General features: G+C 42.5%; 1 protein-coding gene across 22 annotated transcripts in view; it reads right to left on the bottom strand.

The window, feature by feature from the left end:
• Window positions 1-14,500, bottom strand: part of pebp4 (phosphatidylethanolamine binding protein 4) — a 420,175-nt gene that overhangs the window by 271,251 nt on the left and 134,424 nt on the right. For 20 of the 22 annotated variants that reach the window (XM_078239622.1, XM_078239640.1, XM_078239628.1 and 17 more), the window contains one exon: window positions 4,088-4,186. The exons of the other annotated variants lie outside the window; for them this stretch is intronic. In XM_078239622.1, the coding sequence (XP_078095748.1) occupies window positions 4,088-4,186 (99 nt within the window). The remainder of the gene's footprint in view (window positions 1-4,087; window positions 4,187-14,500) is intronic. 22 annotated transcript variants of the gene reach the window in all.

The following is a 14,500-nucleotide window of genomic DNA, read 5'->3' as shown; positions in this document are numbered from 1 at the left end:
CACTTCAGTATTTTTGAACTAAGATTATTATAAATGTATTCTGAGGATGGGTCTCCATGGACACCTACACCCAGAATTTCACTAACCATGAATTCGCAATCTTACTTCCACCACCAAAGATGTTGGATTGCCGTGGGCAAGGGGAGGTACATTAGGAGAAAACTTTATTGCTTCACATTGGGCCAGCCTCACAATATGTTCCTGGATTGTTGCATTTTTTCCAGCAACATCAGGTAGCCACACTTAGAAACACAGAAAATAGGAGCAGAAGTAGGCCATTCGGCCCTTTGAGCCTGCTCCACCATTCATTATGGGCGGTATGTTAGCACAGTGGTTAGCACCGCTGTCTCACAGCGCCAGGGGCCCGCATTCGATTCCCGGCTTGGGTCACTGTCTGTGTGGAGTCTGCACATTCTCCCCGTGTCTGCGTGGGTTTCCTCCGGGTGCTCCGGTTTCCTCCCACAGTCTGAAAGACGTGCTGGTTAGGATGCATTGACCCGAACAGGCGCTGGAGTGTGGCGACTAGGGGAATTTCACAGTAACTTCATTGCAGTGTTAATGTAAACCTTACTTGTGACTAATAAATAAACTTTACATTATGATCATGGCTGATCATCCAATCAGTAAACTGTTACAGCTTTCCCACCCATATCCTTTGATCCCTTTAGTCTCAAGAGGTATATCAGTGCAGATTCAATGGGCCGAATGGCTTCCTTCTGCAGTGGAGGGATTCTGTGATAACTACTACTTGAAAACATATAATGTTTTGACCTCAACTGCTTTCTGTGGTAGTGAGTTGCATAAGCGCACCATTGGGTGAAGATATTTCTCCTCGTCTCAGACCTAAATGGCCTTCTTCATGTCCTTAGATTATGACCCTGGTTCTGGACTCCCTGCCATCAGGAACATCCTTCCTGCATCTACCCTGTCCAATACTGTTAGCATTTTATAGGTTTCTATGAGATTCTCCCTCATTCTTCTGAACTCCTGCGAATATAATCTGAACCGACTCAATCTCTCCTCATACGTCAGCCCGGTCATCCCAAGAATCAGTCCGGTAAACCTTTGCTGCACTCCCTCTGCAGCAAGAATATTCTTCCTCAGCTAAGGAGACCAAAATTGCGCACAATATTCCAAATGTGGTCTCACCAAGGCCCTGTGTAACCGCAGCAAGACATCCCTGCTCCTGTACTTGAATCCTTGCACTATGAAGACCAACATATCATTTGTCTTCTTCACCACCTGCTGCACTTGTATACTTACTCTCAACATCTGATGTACAAGGGCACCGAGGTCTTGTTGCACATCCCCCTCTCTCAATCTATAGCCAGACAATAATCCGCATTCCTCTTTTTGCTACTGAAGTGGATAACCTCACATTTATGCATCTGAGATGCTTTTGCCCTCTCAGTCAGCTTGTCCACATCACACTGAAGCATCTCTGCACAGCGCACCCTCCCAGTAGCATCAGGTAGCCACATTTAGAAACATAGAAAATAGGAGCAGGAGGTTGCCATTTGGCCCTTTGGGCCTGCTCCGCCATTCATTATGATCATGGCGATCATCCAACTCGATAACCTGTTACAGCTTTCCCCCCATATTCTTTGATCCCTTTAGCCTCAAGAGCTATATCAGTGCAGATTTGATGGGCTCCACGGGGATCCCAAATGGAACTTGTAAATTGACCACCTTTCAGAGAAGATAATGTCCCATTACAACCATTTGAAGTTTCCAACCCAAGTGAGGCTGACGTCAGGATTGTATCCAGGCAAATTTCAACCTGTTGAGTCATTTTTTTTGTAAATGATCTGTTAGTCTGTATGTCAAGAAGGCATACGGCATGCTTGCTTTCATCAGCCAGGGCATTGAGTTTAAAAATTGGCAAGTCATGTTGCAGCTTTATAGAACCTTAGTTAGGCCGCACTTGGAATATAGTGTTCAATTCAGGTCGCCACATTACCAGAAGGATGTGGAGGCTTTGGAGAGGGTACAGAAAAGATTTACCAAGATGTTACCTGGCATGGAGGGCATTAGCTATGAGGAGAGGTTGGAAAAACTTGGTTTGCTCTCACTGGAATGACGGAGGTTGAGAGGCACCCTGATAGAAGCCTATAAGATTATGAGGGGCATGGACAGAGTGGATAGTCAGAACCTTTTTCACAGGGTGGAAGAGTCAATTACTGGGGAGCATAGGTTTAAGGTGCGAGGGGCAAGGTTTAAAGGAGATGTACAAGGCAAATGTTTTTACACAGGATGGTGGGTGGAACTCACTGCTGGGGGAGGTAGTGGAAGCAGATACGATAGTGACCTTTAAGGGCGTCTTGACGAGTACATGAATAGGATGGGAATAGAGGGATATGGTCCCCGGAAGGGTAGGGGGCTTTAGTTCAGTCGGGCAGCATGGTCGGTGCAGGCTTGGAGGGCCGAAGGGCCTGTTCCTGTGCTGTAATTTGCTTTGTCCTTTGTTCTTCAGTTGGTGAATTGTCATTTTTCATGCTCATCAAGGTAAGTGATGTCAGTACAGGAGAAGGAAACCCTGATTTATAGATTTGCATGGAACAGATCTCTCAATTACATTCCTAAACCCCCGACTATAGAGCACAGAGAATGGTTGTTTATTCCCAATTGTCGCACAGCAATCTTATTACCTCCGAGTAAAGTTATCAATTTAATACCAGTTTATATTAACTTCTGGGAACTTGTGTAGGGGACCCATATTCACTGGAGATTGGGTTGTCTCAGGACTTGACGGTGAAGGAAGGTGAGTTCATAACACAGCCAAATAGGTGGAGTGCCAACCTGCAAATCCTTCTGTAAGTCACATCAATAGTTCTGCAGACCCTTCCTGGTGTCTGCCTTATAAATGGCTTGGGGGACAAGTTCCACCTGGGTAGGTGATTACCTGTCACCAAGGTAACTCATATTAAACAAGCCCCAGAGGGAGATCAATTAGAGATGCCCATGGAATTTATGGGTGTAAATCGCACCTTCCAAACACACCAATGGCAAACAGTAAGAGCGGCAGAGGCTCCTGGTCAGCCATGGTTGATGTGGAGTGTGGTGCTCCACAAGTTATAATCCTCTGGCAACTGACTACAACCTGTTTCAGGAATAACCAACTATGGAAGCAGATGAAAGTCTGCCTTAATGCACCACTAGGTGTGGGAAGAGAATTGGAATTGGATTGAGTTGTATAAGCTTATTTGAATGAAACCAGCTCAACAGACAGATTTGAATGGGTTACATTCCACTGTCTTGCCCAGGTTCCAAAGATCAAAGGACGGTCTGCTTGTCCATTCACCAAATGTGTAGAAGAGGCTAAAGTTAATAAAGAAGCATATAATTAAGGGAAATATCCAGTAGATTCAGTTTAAGAACTAGTTTTGAACTGTCAACTCCATGTCAATTCAGTATTTTCTGATTCACAGAATCCCGAAGTTACTGTCCATTCTTGGACCAAATGTAATTGCCACACCAGCTCTCTATCACAGCACTGGACAATGGTGACCTGAATCATCCCAATTACAATCAATCTCAGAGTTTCAATAACATCAGCAATGTCCCCACCCAAATAACTTTGATGATGCGATGGAGTACAGTGAAAGGTGATCAATAAAACCATGGAGCATTGGTCAGAAGTGTGAATTCATAGAAAGGACTCAGAGGGCTGTTTCTCCGAATGAAAATCCAAAAAATCAGTATCAGAACGTTAATATCGTTCCCCTTCCAGGCTTAAAATCACAGTTGTGATGCCTTGCCTCAGAGACCAGATCTAAGCACCTTAATCTGTATCACTACCTGATTATGAAAATATTAACAACCATTATTTCTATCAGGTTCATCAACAAGGACACTGAAGGGGATCTCCCTTGTTTTACATGAGAAAAATGTATCCTACATAACAGGGAACACTGGGATAAGAATTGTGGCTGCTGATTGGGAGAGCTACACTCCACTGATGGAGCCATCATGCTGCTGCAGTTTAGCTACAGCACAAGGATAAAAACAGATCTCAAAGCAAAATTTCAAAACATGAAGCACTGCATCACGAGGAAGTTCATCATACAAGTTATTAGACACCACTTACAAGGATGTTAGTCACCAACCAATGTCTCCAGAATCGGTATTTAGGATTTTCCTTGCTCGGGGCATCAGGGTCCACCATTATCAACACATAGTTCGTGGCCTGTTAGATAAATATGGTGGACAAAATTAGGAGCATTGAACACACCATCAGTCATTATATTACAATCATGCAGCTTTGAAAGCTATCAGACTGAATCACATCTTATTTTTAGAGAGCAAATTAATAAGCAGAGGTTTGTTTTTAAATCTATATTCAACACATTCTATCTTCTTCCAGCCAAAATCACAGAAAATGAATGGGATCTTCAGATTCTGCCAAAGGCGCACTCACGTTGTGGGTTTCCCAGCAGTGAAGGGTGCATTCAAGGGTAAACCCTTGGCAGGACTAGAAGATCCCACCACTAGCCAATGGCGAGCCACCTCCGCTGCCACAAAACATGCAGTGGGTTGATTGGAAAATTTCACCCTAACAATATGTAGTCCAGGTTTCATCTTAACCCACTATCTCATTCTCTCTCAACCTGTACAAGTCAAAATTCAATATCTGAATTCCCCAGAAGGTGGAGAAATAAATATATTGGTTTTCTCATATATGAATTAAATTTCTTCAAGGTTCAGTACGACAGTTCTTTACTAAAGGTGCTGCAAAGTTCTCTCTGATCAAGTCGCAAATCTGTTGTGTATCCAAAAGAAAATATCCCTGCAATTAATAACCAAAATTTTGCCGAAACTATTGAAACTTGGTGACGTGTCATATCAACAGGAATAAAAACACGGAGTTTGCATTTAAATCAGGTTTCAGGAACAGTCAAGGAACCTATGTTTCAAATTGGCTCATGTCAGCTCTTGCTTCCCTTCACCAAGTGATAAAACATCTTTCTTGCATTTTGCAAGACATCAAGCTGAAAAGCAAGCACTGTACTGAGTGCAAGTGCAACATCAGTACATTTCTTCCTTTCTCTGATTCCCTTCTCCATGTTCTTGGTAGTTCTGAACTTTCAAAGGCTTTCTCAATCACATCAATTCTCACCCGTCTCTTATTCATTCTCCAACTTTGTAGTGGATACGGAAAGATGTATTTTTTTTCCCCCAAGGTTGTTGAGTGAGACATTGATTCAGGTGAAAGAAAATTGATGAAAATGCATCAAGCAGCAATGAATAGAAAACAATTATCTTGCCAGCAGAAGGTGAAATTGCAAAACCTGCCCAAGTTCAATTAGGGAATGCACTAAGGCACGGCCAGTAACCACCGATTCGGCATTCAGCCACTTGGTCTGCAATGTCATCCTTTCTGGTAATTCTCGTGTTCCATTGTCAGTTGATCCATCATGAGTAATCTAATACAAGTTATCTTATAGAATCATAGAATCCTACAGTGCAGAAGGAGGCCATTCAGCCCATCGAGTCTGCACCAACCACAATCCCACCCAGGCCCTATTCCTGTAACCCCACATAGTTACCCTAGCTAATCACCCTGACACTAGGGTCAATTTAGCATGGCCAATCCACCCAACCCGCACATCTTTGGACTGAGGATCTTTGGACTATAGAAGCACTGAGTAAATTTACAATTGGCCAGACCATTTTGGACTGTGAAAAAGCATGACATTTTTTTGAAATGAATCAAAACATTTTATGAACCTTTGAAGATGCAAACAATTCTCAATGCAACGCTCTTTAAAAAACTTGTAGTGAAATTAACTTGTAAAAAATGATATTTGGATGCTCCTCGAAACAAGAGATGAATACTGGAGATTTGAACAATTTAGCACCAAGCAATCCAGACAGGGTTTATTACTGCTTGAGCAAATTACACATGACACGCCGCCTGATCTATTCAAGAAGAGGTTGGATTAGCTGTGTCTGACAGTGCAGGCAAACTTTTCAAATACATTATTCCTTGCTTGTTCTGGAGCATTGCTGAAGCCTTGGGATTAAGGCTCGATAATGTAGGATCCTCCCAAGAAATTTGTAAAATACAGAGGGGAGGTGATGGCCATGTGGTATTATCGCTAGACTATTAATCCAGAAATGTTTTAGGGACCCAGGTTCGAATCCCGCCACGGCACGTGGTGAAATTCGAATTCAATGAAAAATATCTAGAATGAAGAATCTACTGATGACCATGAAACCATTGTCGATTGTTTAATTTGATTTATTGTCACACGTATTAACATAAAGTGAAAAGTATTGTTTCTTGCTATATAGACAAAACATACCGTTCATAGAGAAGGAAAGGAGAGAGTGCAGAATGTAGTGTTACAGTCATAGCTAGGGTGTAGAGGAAGATCAACTTAATGCAAGGTAAGTCCATTCAAAAGTCTGACAGCAGCAGGGAAGAAGCTGTTCTTGAATCGGTTGGTACGTGACCTCAGACTTTTGTATCTTTTTCCCGACGGAAGAAGGTGGAAGAGAGAATGTCCGGGGTGCGTGGGGTCCTTAATTATGCTGGCTGCTTTGCCGAGGCAGCAGGAAGTGTAGACAGAGTCAATGGATGGGAGGATGGTTTGCGTGATGGATTGGGCTACATTCATGACCTTTTGTGGTTCCTTGCGGTCTTGGGCAGAGCAGGAGCCATACCAAGCTGTGATACAACCAGAAAGAATGCTTTCTATGGTGCATCTGTAAAAGTTGGTGAGTAAAAACCCATCTGGTTTACTAATGTGTTTTACGAAGGAAATTCTGCCATTTTTACCTGGTCTGGCCAACATGTGATTCCAGAGGTATAGCAATGTGGTTGCCTTTCAACTGCCCTCCAAGGGCAACTAGGGATGGGCAATAAATGGGCAATGCTGACTAGTCAGCGATGCCCATGTCCCACAAATGAAGAATAAAAGAAAATCTTCTTCAACCCGAAACCCAAAAGAACATTCCACAATTCCTTCAATAATAATAATTACATTTTCTCACACTAACCATTTAAAAATTGCACTGGCAGATGGATTGGCAATTTGTGCTGTAGATACATTAATATTTGAACAAGAATCTCCAAATTTATTTCACATCGGAGCTCTGCATTTGGGAGCACTTTAATTGCATCATTCTAAGCTGAATGTTGTCCTCGATTCCAGAACACAGTATACTAACGCAGACTCATTGTAACATCTTGTGCAAAAGCAATCATGAATCCATATTCTCTGATAGAACCATTTGCATCACTTATCACAAAGCATTACTATCAGCAATGTCTCATTATCTGAGTCACAAGGTTCTGAATTCAAGTTCGACTCCATGGCGTCAACATAAAACTCTATTCTGACACTTCAGTACAGTACTGAGGGAGTGCTGCATTGTCAGAGGTACTTCCTTTTGGGTGAGCTGTTAAACTGAGGCCCCATCTACTTGCTTGGGTGGATGTAAAAGATACAAGGGAACATTTTGAACAAGAGCAGGCTTGTTTATCCCTGGTGTCCTGGCCAATATTTATCCCTCAAACAACATCAGAAAAACAAATGATCTGGTCATTATAACTTTTTTTTTTGAAAAGATTTGCTGTGAGCAAATTGGTTGCCTCTTTTCTGAGATTACAAATGCCTTTGTTTGAAAAAAGCTCTTCAGTGGCTGTAAAGTGCTTTGGGATTTCAGGTCATGAAATGCATTATATAAATAAAAGTTTTCCTTCCCTTCATTCATAAAAAGATTGAAGTTATTTACTGAGCTCTCTCTCTTGATGTTCCTTCCCTCTCTTTCCCTTAGATGCAGCTGGATCTCATTCCTTCCTGAGTCACATGATGGTTCAAAATATAATCATATATTTCCCTTTTGATTTGCAAGGAAATGCATTTCATTCAGTTGCCTGTTCCACTATTTAATCGGATTATAGGTGATCTTACTTCCCCGAACCCTCTTTCGTTCCATATCCCTGAATACCCTTTCCTAACTGAAATCTATCACTCTGACTTCCCAAACCTACATTGACCCCCAGCTTCTAGAGTTTTCTGATGGAAAGACAAAGAAATACTTTGCCTTCGTGGTAGCATTCCTGTCTCTGAGTCAGAACTCATCTCCAGACAGTGGAGATCCTAAATTCTGCATTGACAGCCAATCAATTCCTTGTGTCTGTAACCCCACCTCATGGTATGGATTGTGAAAACCTATGAAACCCTCCTGCCCTATAGAACTAACCACCAACTGAGCAGCAGAAGGATGGTAATGGCTGTGAAGGGCTGTAAATGTTGTGGCCTGTCCGGCTGCCAATCATAGAAACACAGAAACATAGAAAAACTACAGCACAAAACAGGCACTTCGGCCCCACAAGTTGTGCTGAACATATCCCCTACCTTTTAGGCCTACCTATAACCCTCCATCCTATTCAGTCCCATGTACTCATCCAGGAGTCTCTTAAAAGACCCTATTGAGTTTGCCTCCACCACCACTGATGGCAGCCAATTCCACTCGCCCACCACCCTCTGTGTGAAAAACTTCCCCCTAACATCTCCCCTGTACCTACCCCCCAGGCAACATCCTTGTAAATAGGAATAGAAAGATAGCAACTAGAAGCAGGGGTAGGCCATTCAGCCCTTCGATCCTGCTCCACCATTCATTTTGATCATCAAATCCTGATCCCCCCTTCCCCCCATATCCCTTGACCCCTTTAGCAAATACATTCATGGTTGCTCCATATATAGCATTACGCATGCTCAGTGTGCACATTAGAGTTTGCATATCTATTCATTTTTTCAGAAGTCAGACTTGAAATGTGTTTGTTTTTTGCACTTAGTTCATACAAGACATGCAAATGCTGCTTATGCAAAAAAGCACACTGATTCAGACTCAATGAAATGCAGCTTCCTAAATTCTTTGCCTGCTGCAACAGCCTTTTGTTGGTCAAAGGAATGATTTTCGGCTGCAACAACTGAAAAGCCAAGAGTACAATTTTTTGTACAACAACACACACTCAATTGAGAACAAGAATGCCTTCCTGCTGGTGAGATAACAGCACGCATTTTACTGGTATAGATTTGTGTGCATGAAGTCTAAACATTTTGTGGGCACAACATATTGTGTGAGTAAAACTTCACAGTATTAATGACTGACTGCCGGCAATCTGCTAAACCATATGATGAGTTGATCATTTGACATAAAACAGTGTCAGCTTTGCCACTTTTCTAGTAACAGGACTGGAGAAGACTGAGAACCTCTCTGCGTGCACTATGAAATTAATCACAGATTAATTAAGCACTCTTTTGGAAGTATTCTACATAAAAATTAAAACTGCCCTCCGCAGTATTCTCTAATATGTCGAAAATCACGTGTATAAGTTACGCATCTTTTCATGTCTGACAGAGTTGAACAACTTACACGTTTTGAACTTGATGTGCAGTTGCCATTTTGTCATAAACAGGAAGTGACTTGTTTACACTAGATTTTAAAGTAGGAATGAAGTAGGAGAGTAAAAAGGTGTGAGATATATCAAGCCTGTTCTTTATGCAAAACATGTGCAATCTACATTCTCATGAGCTCCACCCAAGTCAATAAATCTGCAGATCCAAAGTTCTGTATAAATTAGTCAAAGGCTCAAAAGCTGCAGCCAATTGACTCATCTCCCCTTTGCTATTATTTAATGCTGACTGTTGTTCTTCACAGAAATGCACGACCAACCATCAACTCTATCCCAGAAGCCTTGGACCACTCTCCCCACACAGTACTTGGTCATTTCAATTCCTGTTACGTTCAATACTTTTGTTTTTTAATATTCGATCTCGGGTTGTGGGTAACACTGGGAAAACTGTATTTGCTGTCTTTTCCCCTCAAGTGGTGATAATGAGCCTTATCCCTGCACTGCTGCAATGCCAGAGAAAAATTACAATGCAGAAAGAGACCATTCAGCCCATTGGGTGTGATCTTACCGGCTCGTCGTGCCAGTCGATCGGCGCAGTGAGCCGGGAAGATTGCGTGCGAATGAAAAATTGGGTTGGTGGGGCGGTGGGGGGTCATAATTGTGGCAGGGACAGTGCCAAGAGGGTGGGGCCTGAGTGGGGGTGAAGCCTGAGTTGGGTGGGGCTGTGACAGGGGTGGAGAAGCAAGGGTGGAGCTCTGCAGGGAGGGTGGAGAAGGGAGCTCTGCGGGGAGAGGCAAAGGGGGAATTCTGCAGCCGGGGCCATGATCAGCAGGAAGGTATGGTAGGGGGTGATCGATGGGGGAGGGTGTGCAAGGGGGGTGTGGTTGGCAGGGGCGGGTACGTAAGAGAGGTTGATCGGCGGGGGCGGTGGGAGGGGTATGCGGGGGGGGGGGGGTTAATTGGCAGGTGATATGCAAGAGGGGGCTGATCAGCACAGATGGGGTTGTGGAGGGTGGGCCATGGAGGGGGCCATGATGGGGAACTCCCGGGAGGGCTGCGATGCCAGCGACCTGTGTTGTCATGGGGTGGAGTTACACTGCCGCCAATTGGTATCATTCTGGAGTCAACAGCTATCCTCTTCACTATCAACTGCACAGCCAATTTTAGTGTCCTCTGCAAATTTCCTCATCATGCCACCTATGTTTAAATCTAAATCATTAACATATACAACAGACAGCAAGGGCCCCAACACTGAGCCCTGTGGAACACCACTGGAAACTGTTTCCCATTTGGAAAAATCATCCTATCGACCATTGTTCCCTGTCACTGAGCCAATTTTGAATCCAACCTGCCACCTTCCTCTGTATCCTATGAGATCTCTTTCTTTATCAGTCTGCCATGGAGAACCTAGTCAAATGCCTTCGTGAAATCCCTGCAGACAATAACCACTGTACTACCCTCATCAATCCTCCTTGTTACTTAAAAAACTAATAACTAGTTAGTAAGACATGATCCTCCCTGAACAAAACCTTGGCTCATGGTACACCCACAACGATTGGGAATGCAAAATGTTGGAACAGTAATGATAAGAAGCAGTATGGCCAAGCCATGATGATAGTTGATTGTAAATTGTTTCCCCCTATCAGTGCTGCTCTTGTCCCTCTGGGCTGGTGAGGTCACAGGAAAGAGACTTCTGAAACAAATTTGAGTTACATACTTCCTGTAGACTGTAAATACTACAGCTACAATTCACCAGTGATGTGCATGGGGCAGGGGGGGGACGGTGGGGGGGGGGGGTGGGTATGAAACAGATAGGAAAAAGAGGATAGGTGAGGGACAGTCTTAAGTAAAATGGCAAAAATGTTTTACAAAGTGTCTAAGATGGTATCAAACTTCTCTCGTGTTAGACTGGCTGTAATCCTGTACCCAAGCATAAATTTGGCTGTCTCTGAAAACAGCTTCAGCTGTATGAGTGGAGAGTCTATTCTGTAAATCCATGAGGGAACAAATTGCATAGGCACAGCAGTAATCCATTCAGCCCATCACGGTGGCACATTTGGTACGCACTGCTGCCTCACATTGCCAGGGACCACATTCGATTCCCGGCTTGAGTCACTGTCTGTGTGCGGTTTGAACGTTCTCCGTGTGTCTGCGTGGGTTTCCTCTGGGTGCTCCGGTTTCCTCCCGCAGTCTGAAAGACATACTGGTTAGGTGCATTGACCCGAACAGGCGCCAGAGTGTGGCGACTGGGGAATTTTCACAGTAACTTCATTGAAGTGTTGTGAGCCTTACTTGTGACTAATAATAATAATAAATAAATAATAAATCAGGCATGCTCTAGGATTCAATTAGATCATGGTTGATTTGTACCTCAACTTCCTTCACCCATCCTTGCTCCAAATTCCTTGATGTGCTTGCCTAACAAAAATCTACTTGTCTCATTCTTGTATGCACCAATTGTCCTCACATCTACAGCCTTTTGGAAGAGAGTTACAGTTAAATTGCCTCTTCTGATAAAATGCTTTGATTTTGCTCCTGAATTTTCAAGCTTTCATTTTAAGATTATGTTCCATTGTTTTTGACTTTCTCACCAATTTCACTGTCATTGCCCCCTCAAAACCTTTCAGCCGTTGAAATACCTCGATCAGATCATTCCTCAATCTTTTACACACAAGGAAATACAAGTCAAGTTTATGCAACTTGTCCTCATAAAATAACCTTCGAGGCCAATATAATTCATCTACTGAATCTGCTCTGCAGGCCTTTCAAGGTCGCATATCCTTCCTGAGGTGCAGTGTCCAAAACTGAACTCAGTCCTCCAAATGGAGTCTGACCAAGGCTCTACAACTGAAGCACAAGTTTACTCTATTTTGTATTCTAACACCCTGGCGATGATGACAAACATTCCAGTAGCCTTTTTGATTGCTTTGATATGCGAGATTGGACTTGCAAATCTTTGTTCCTCCATACTTCTTACATTTCTCACACTTACAAAGTGCTCTGCCTTGTAGGGTCCAAAGTGGATGACTTCCCACTTGCCCATAGTGAACTCCATTTTGCTCGCGTTCTTTCCGACTCACTTAACTATCTATATCACTTGCAACTTCCTACCCCCATACTTTCTGTCCTGCCTAACTTCAGGTCATTTTTCTGATCTCTGATCTTGTTTGAAACCTGTTAATTTAAATTCTGTTTCCTCTGCTGACACAGGCCAAATCGAGTAGCCTGCTTATATCAACTTCATCTATGTCTCGCAGCATCTAAAACTTAGATCATGACCTCCCATTGCGTTCAATGGAAGAAATAATGAGGTGGAAAAAAGTTAATGTACTGTGAATCCCTGAGTTAAGTGAGACTCATTGTTTGGGGCAAGTATGGGTTGCTACTTTTTCAAAAGAGAAAATCTGTATTTTTTTCTCTCTCAAACACGAGTTCTTGGCTGAAATGGTCTATTAGTTGAGTTCCTGACCTCAGCCAGAGAAACTTATCTGGAGAGATGGCAAGCAGAGGCAAGATATTTCCCTTAAATGAGCCATTATAATTTGAGTTACTCAAGCACAGAGGTTTAAGTTGTTTAATAAAAGTGCTGGCATGAGTTTGCTATACAGCCAGGATATTTTTGGCAGGGGGGGGGGGGGGGGGGGTCGAAGTTTTTTTTAAAAGAGTTTCATGAAACCTCGAGTTACAATAGTTTAACTTTATCCACACTTGGATGCATTGTCCAAAGAATAGTCCAGTAAATATTTTAAAGCATAATTATACAAAAAATGAAGAAGGGCATTTTATTTCAAAATCAGAACTTAAAACAAAAAAAGTTAACCTTCTCATTAGTTTGTAGTATTTCAGCTGAAGTACAGTACAGCCTGTTCTGAATCATTTTATTCAATTTAATCTCCTCCACAGTCAAATGCATTTGAAACGATCAAGAAAGACTGGTAATAGACAGTAGTTTACTGATGACGAATAAAATAATAAACAAAATTCAAGTGGAAATTAGAATATTATTCATTTGCAAGAAGTCTTGAAGTGGTCCTGGTGCAAGTCACAAGGTAGAATATGGGATACTATATGTGAAAGAAAGCCTGCAACACTGAATAAAAAAGATGTCAAAGAATACTCCATTATTCTGCATAACCTTAAACATAACATCTTCACTGACACTTCATTATAATACCAAGCAAGTGCTGCATTGTCAGAGGCACTGTCTTTCAGATGAGACATTAAAGGCCCTTTGGTTAATGTAAAAGATCCTGTGATATTATTTAGAACAGTGGTTCCCACACTTTTTTCACTGGGCCAGACTTTCGGAATAAAAATTTGCTCGCGCCACACCGAATTTTTTATTGATAAGAAATACATTCAAAAACAAAAAAAAAACAACTCCTAGCAGTGCTTGATTCATAACATAGAACACAGCTACTTTATAATATGATCATGGGACATCGTCCTCAGCATCACTTGATGCTCTTGCTCTCACTTTGGAAAAATATCTAATCTATGTTTAAATGTTTCTTTGATTGTCCTTGAATCTTCCCGCCACACTTGCCATCCTCTCTCGCCGCACCAGTGTGGCGCGCCGCACCCTTTGGGAACCACTGATTTAGAAGAACAGGGGAGTTCACCCAGTGTCCTAATCAAAAGATCATTATCACATTATCCTTTGTTGGCTGGCTTGTTTCTTATGTTGTGGAGATGCCGGCATTGGACTGGGGTAAGCACAGTAAGAAGTCTCACAACACCAGGTTAAAGTCGAACAGGTTTATTTGGTAGCACAAGCCACAAGCACAAGCAGCGCCTCGAAAGCTCGTGCTACCAAATAAACCTGTTGGACTTTAACCTGGTGTTGTGAGATTTCTTACTGTTGTTTCTTATGTCACAGTTGTGATTACTCTTCAAAAGTCCTTCATCAGCCTCAAAGTGCTTTGCGACATCCTGAGGTCATAAAAGGTGGTGTAAAAATGCAAGTTATCCTTTGACATGATCAGTTCCACATATCCAGTGTAAATCTGGGTAACGGTCGATCAAACATTTTCATCCATTTGAACTCGGTGTCTAAACTTTAAGACAACCAGGAATTGTATTCAGACAATCTTTCTATTGGATTGATAAAATCACAGCCTTTCAGTGGTGCAA

This window comes from Mustelus asterias, chromosome 22 (assembly GCF_964213995.1).
Source record: "Mustelus asterias chromosome 22, sMusAst1.hap1.1, whole genome shotgun sequence".
In the NCBI taxonomy this organism is placed as follows: domain Eukaryota; kingdom Metazoa; phylum Chordata; class Chondrichthyes; order Carcharhiniformes; family Triakidae; genus Mustelus; species Mustelus asterias.
The sequence above is the reverse complement of the archived record's forward strand: the minus strand, read 5'-3'. Positions and strand labels throughout refer to the sequence as shown.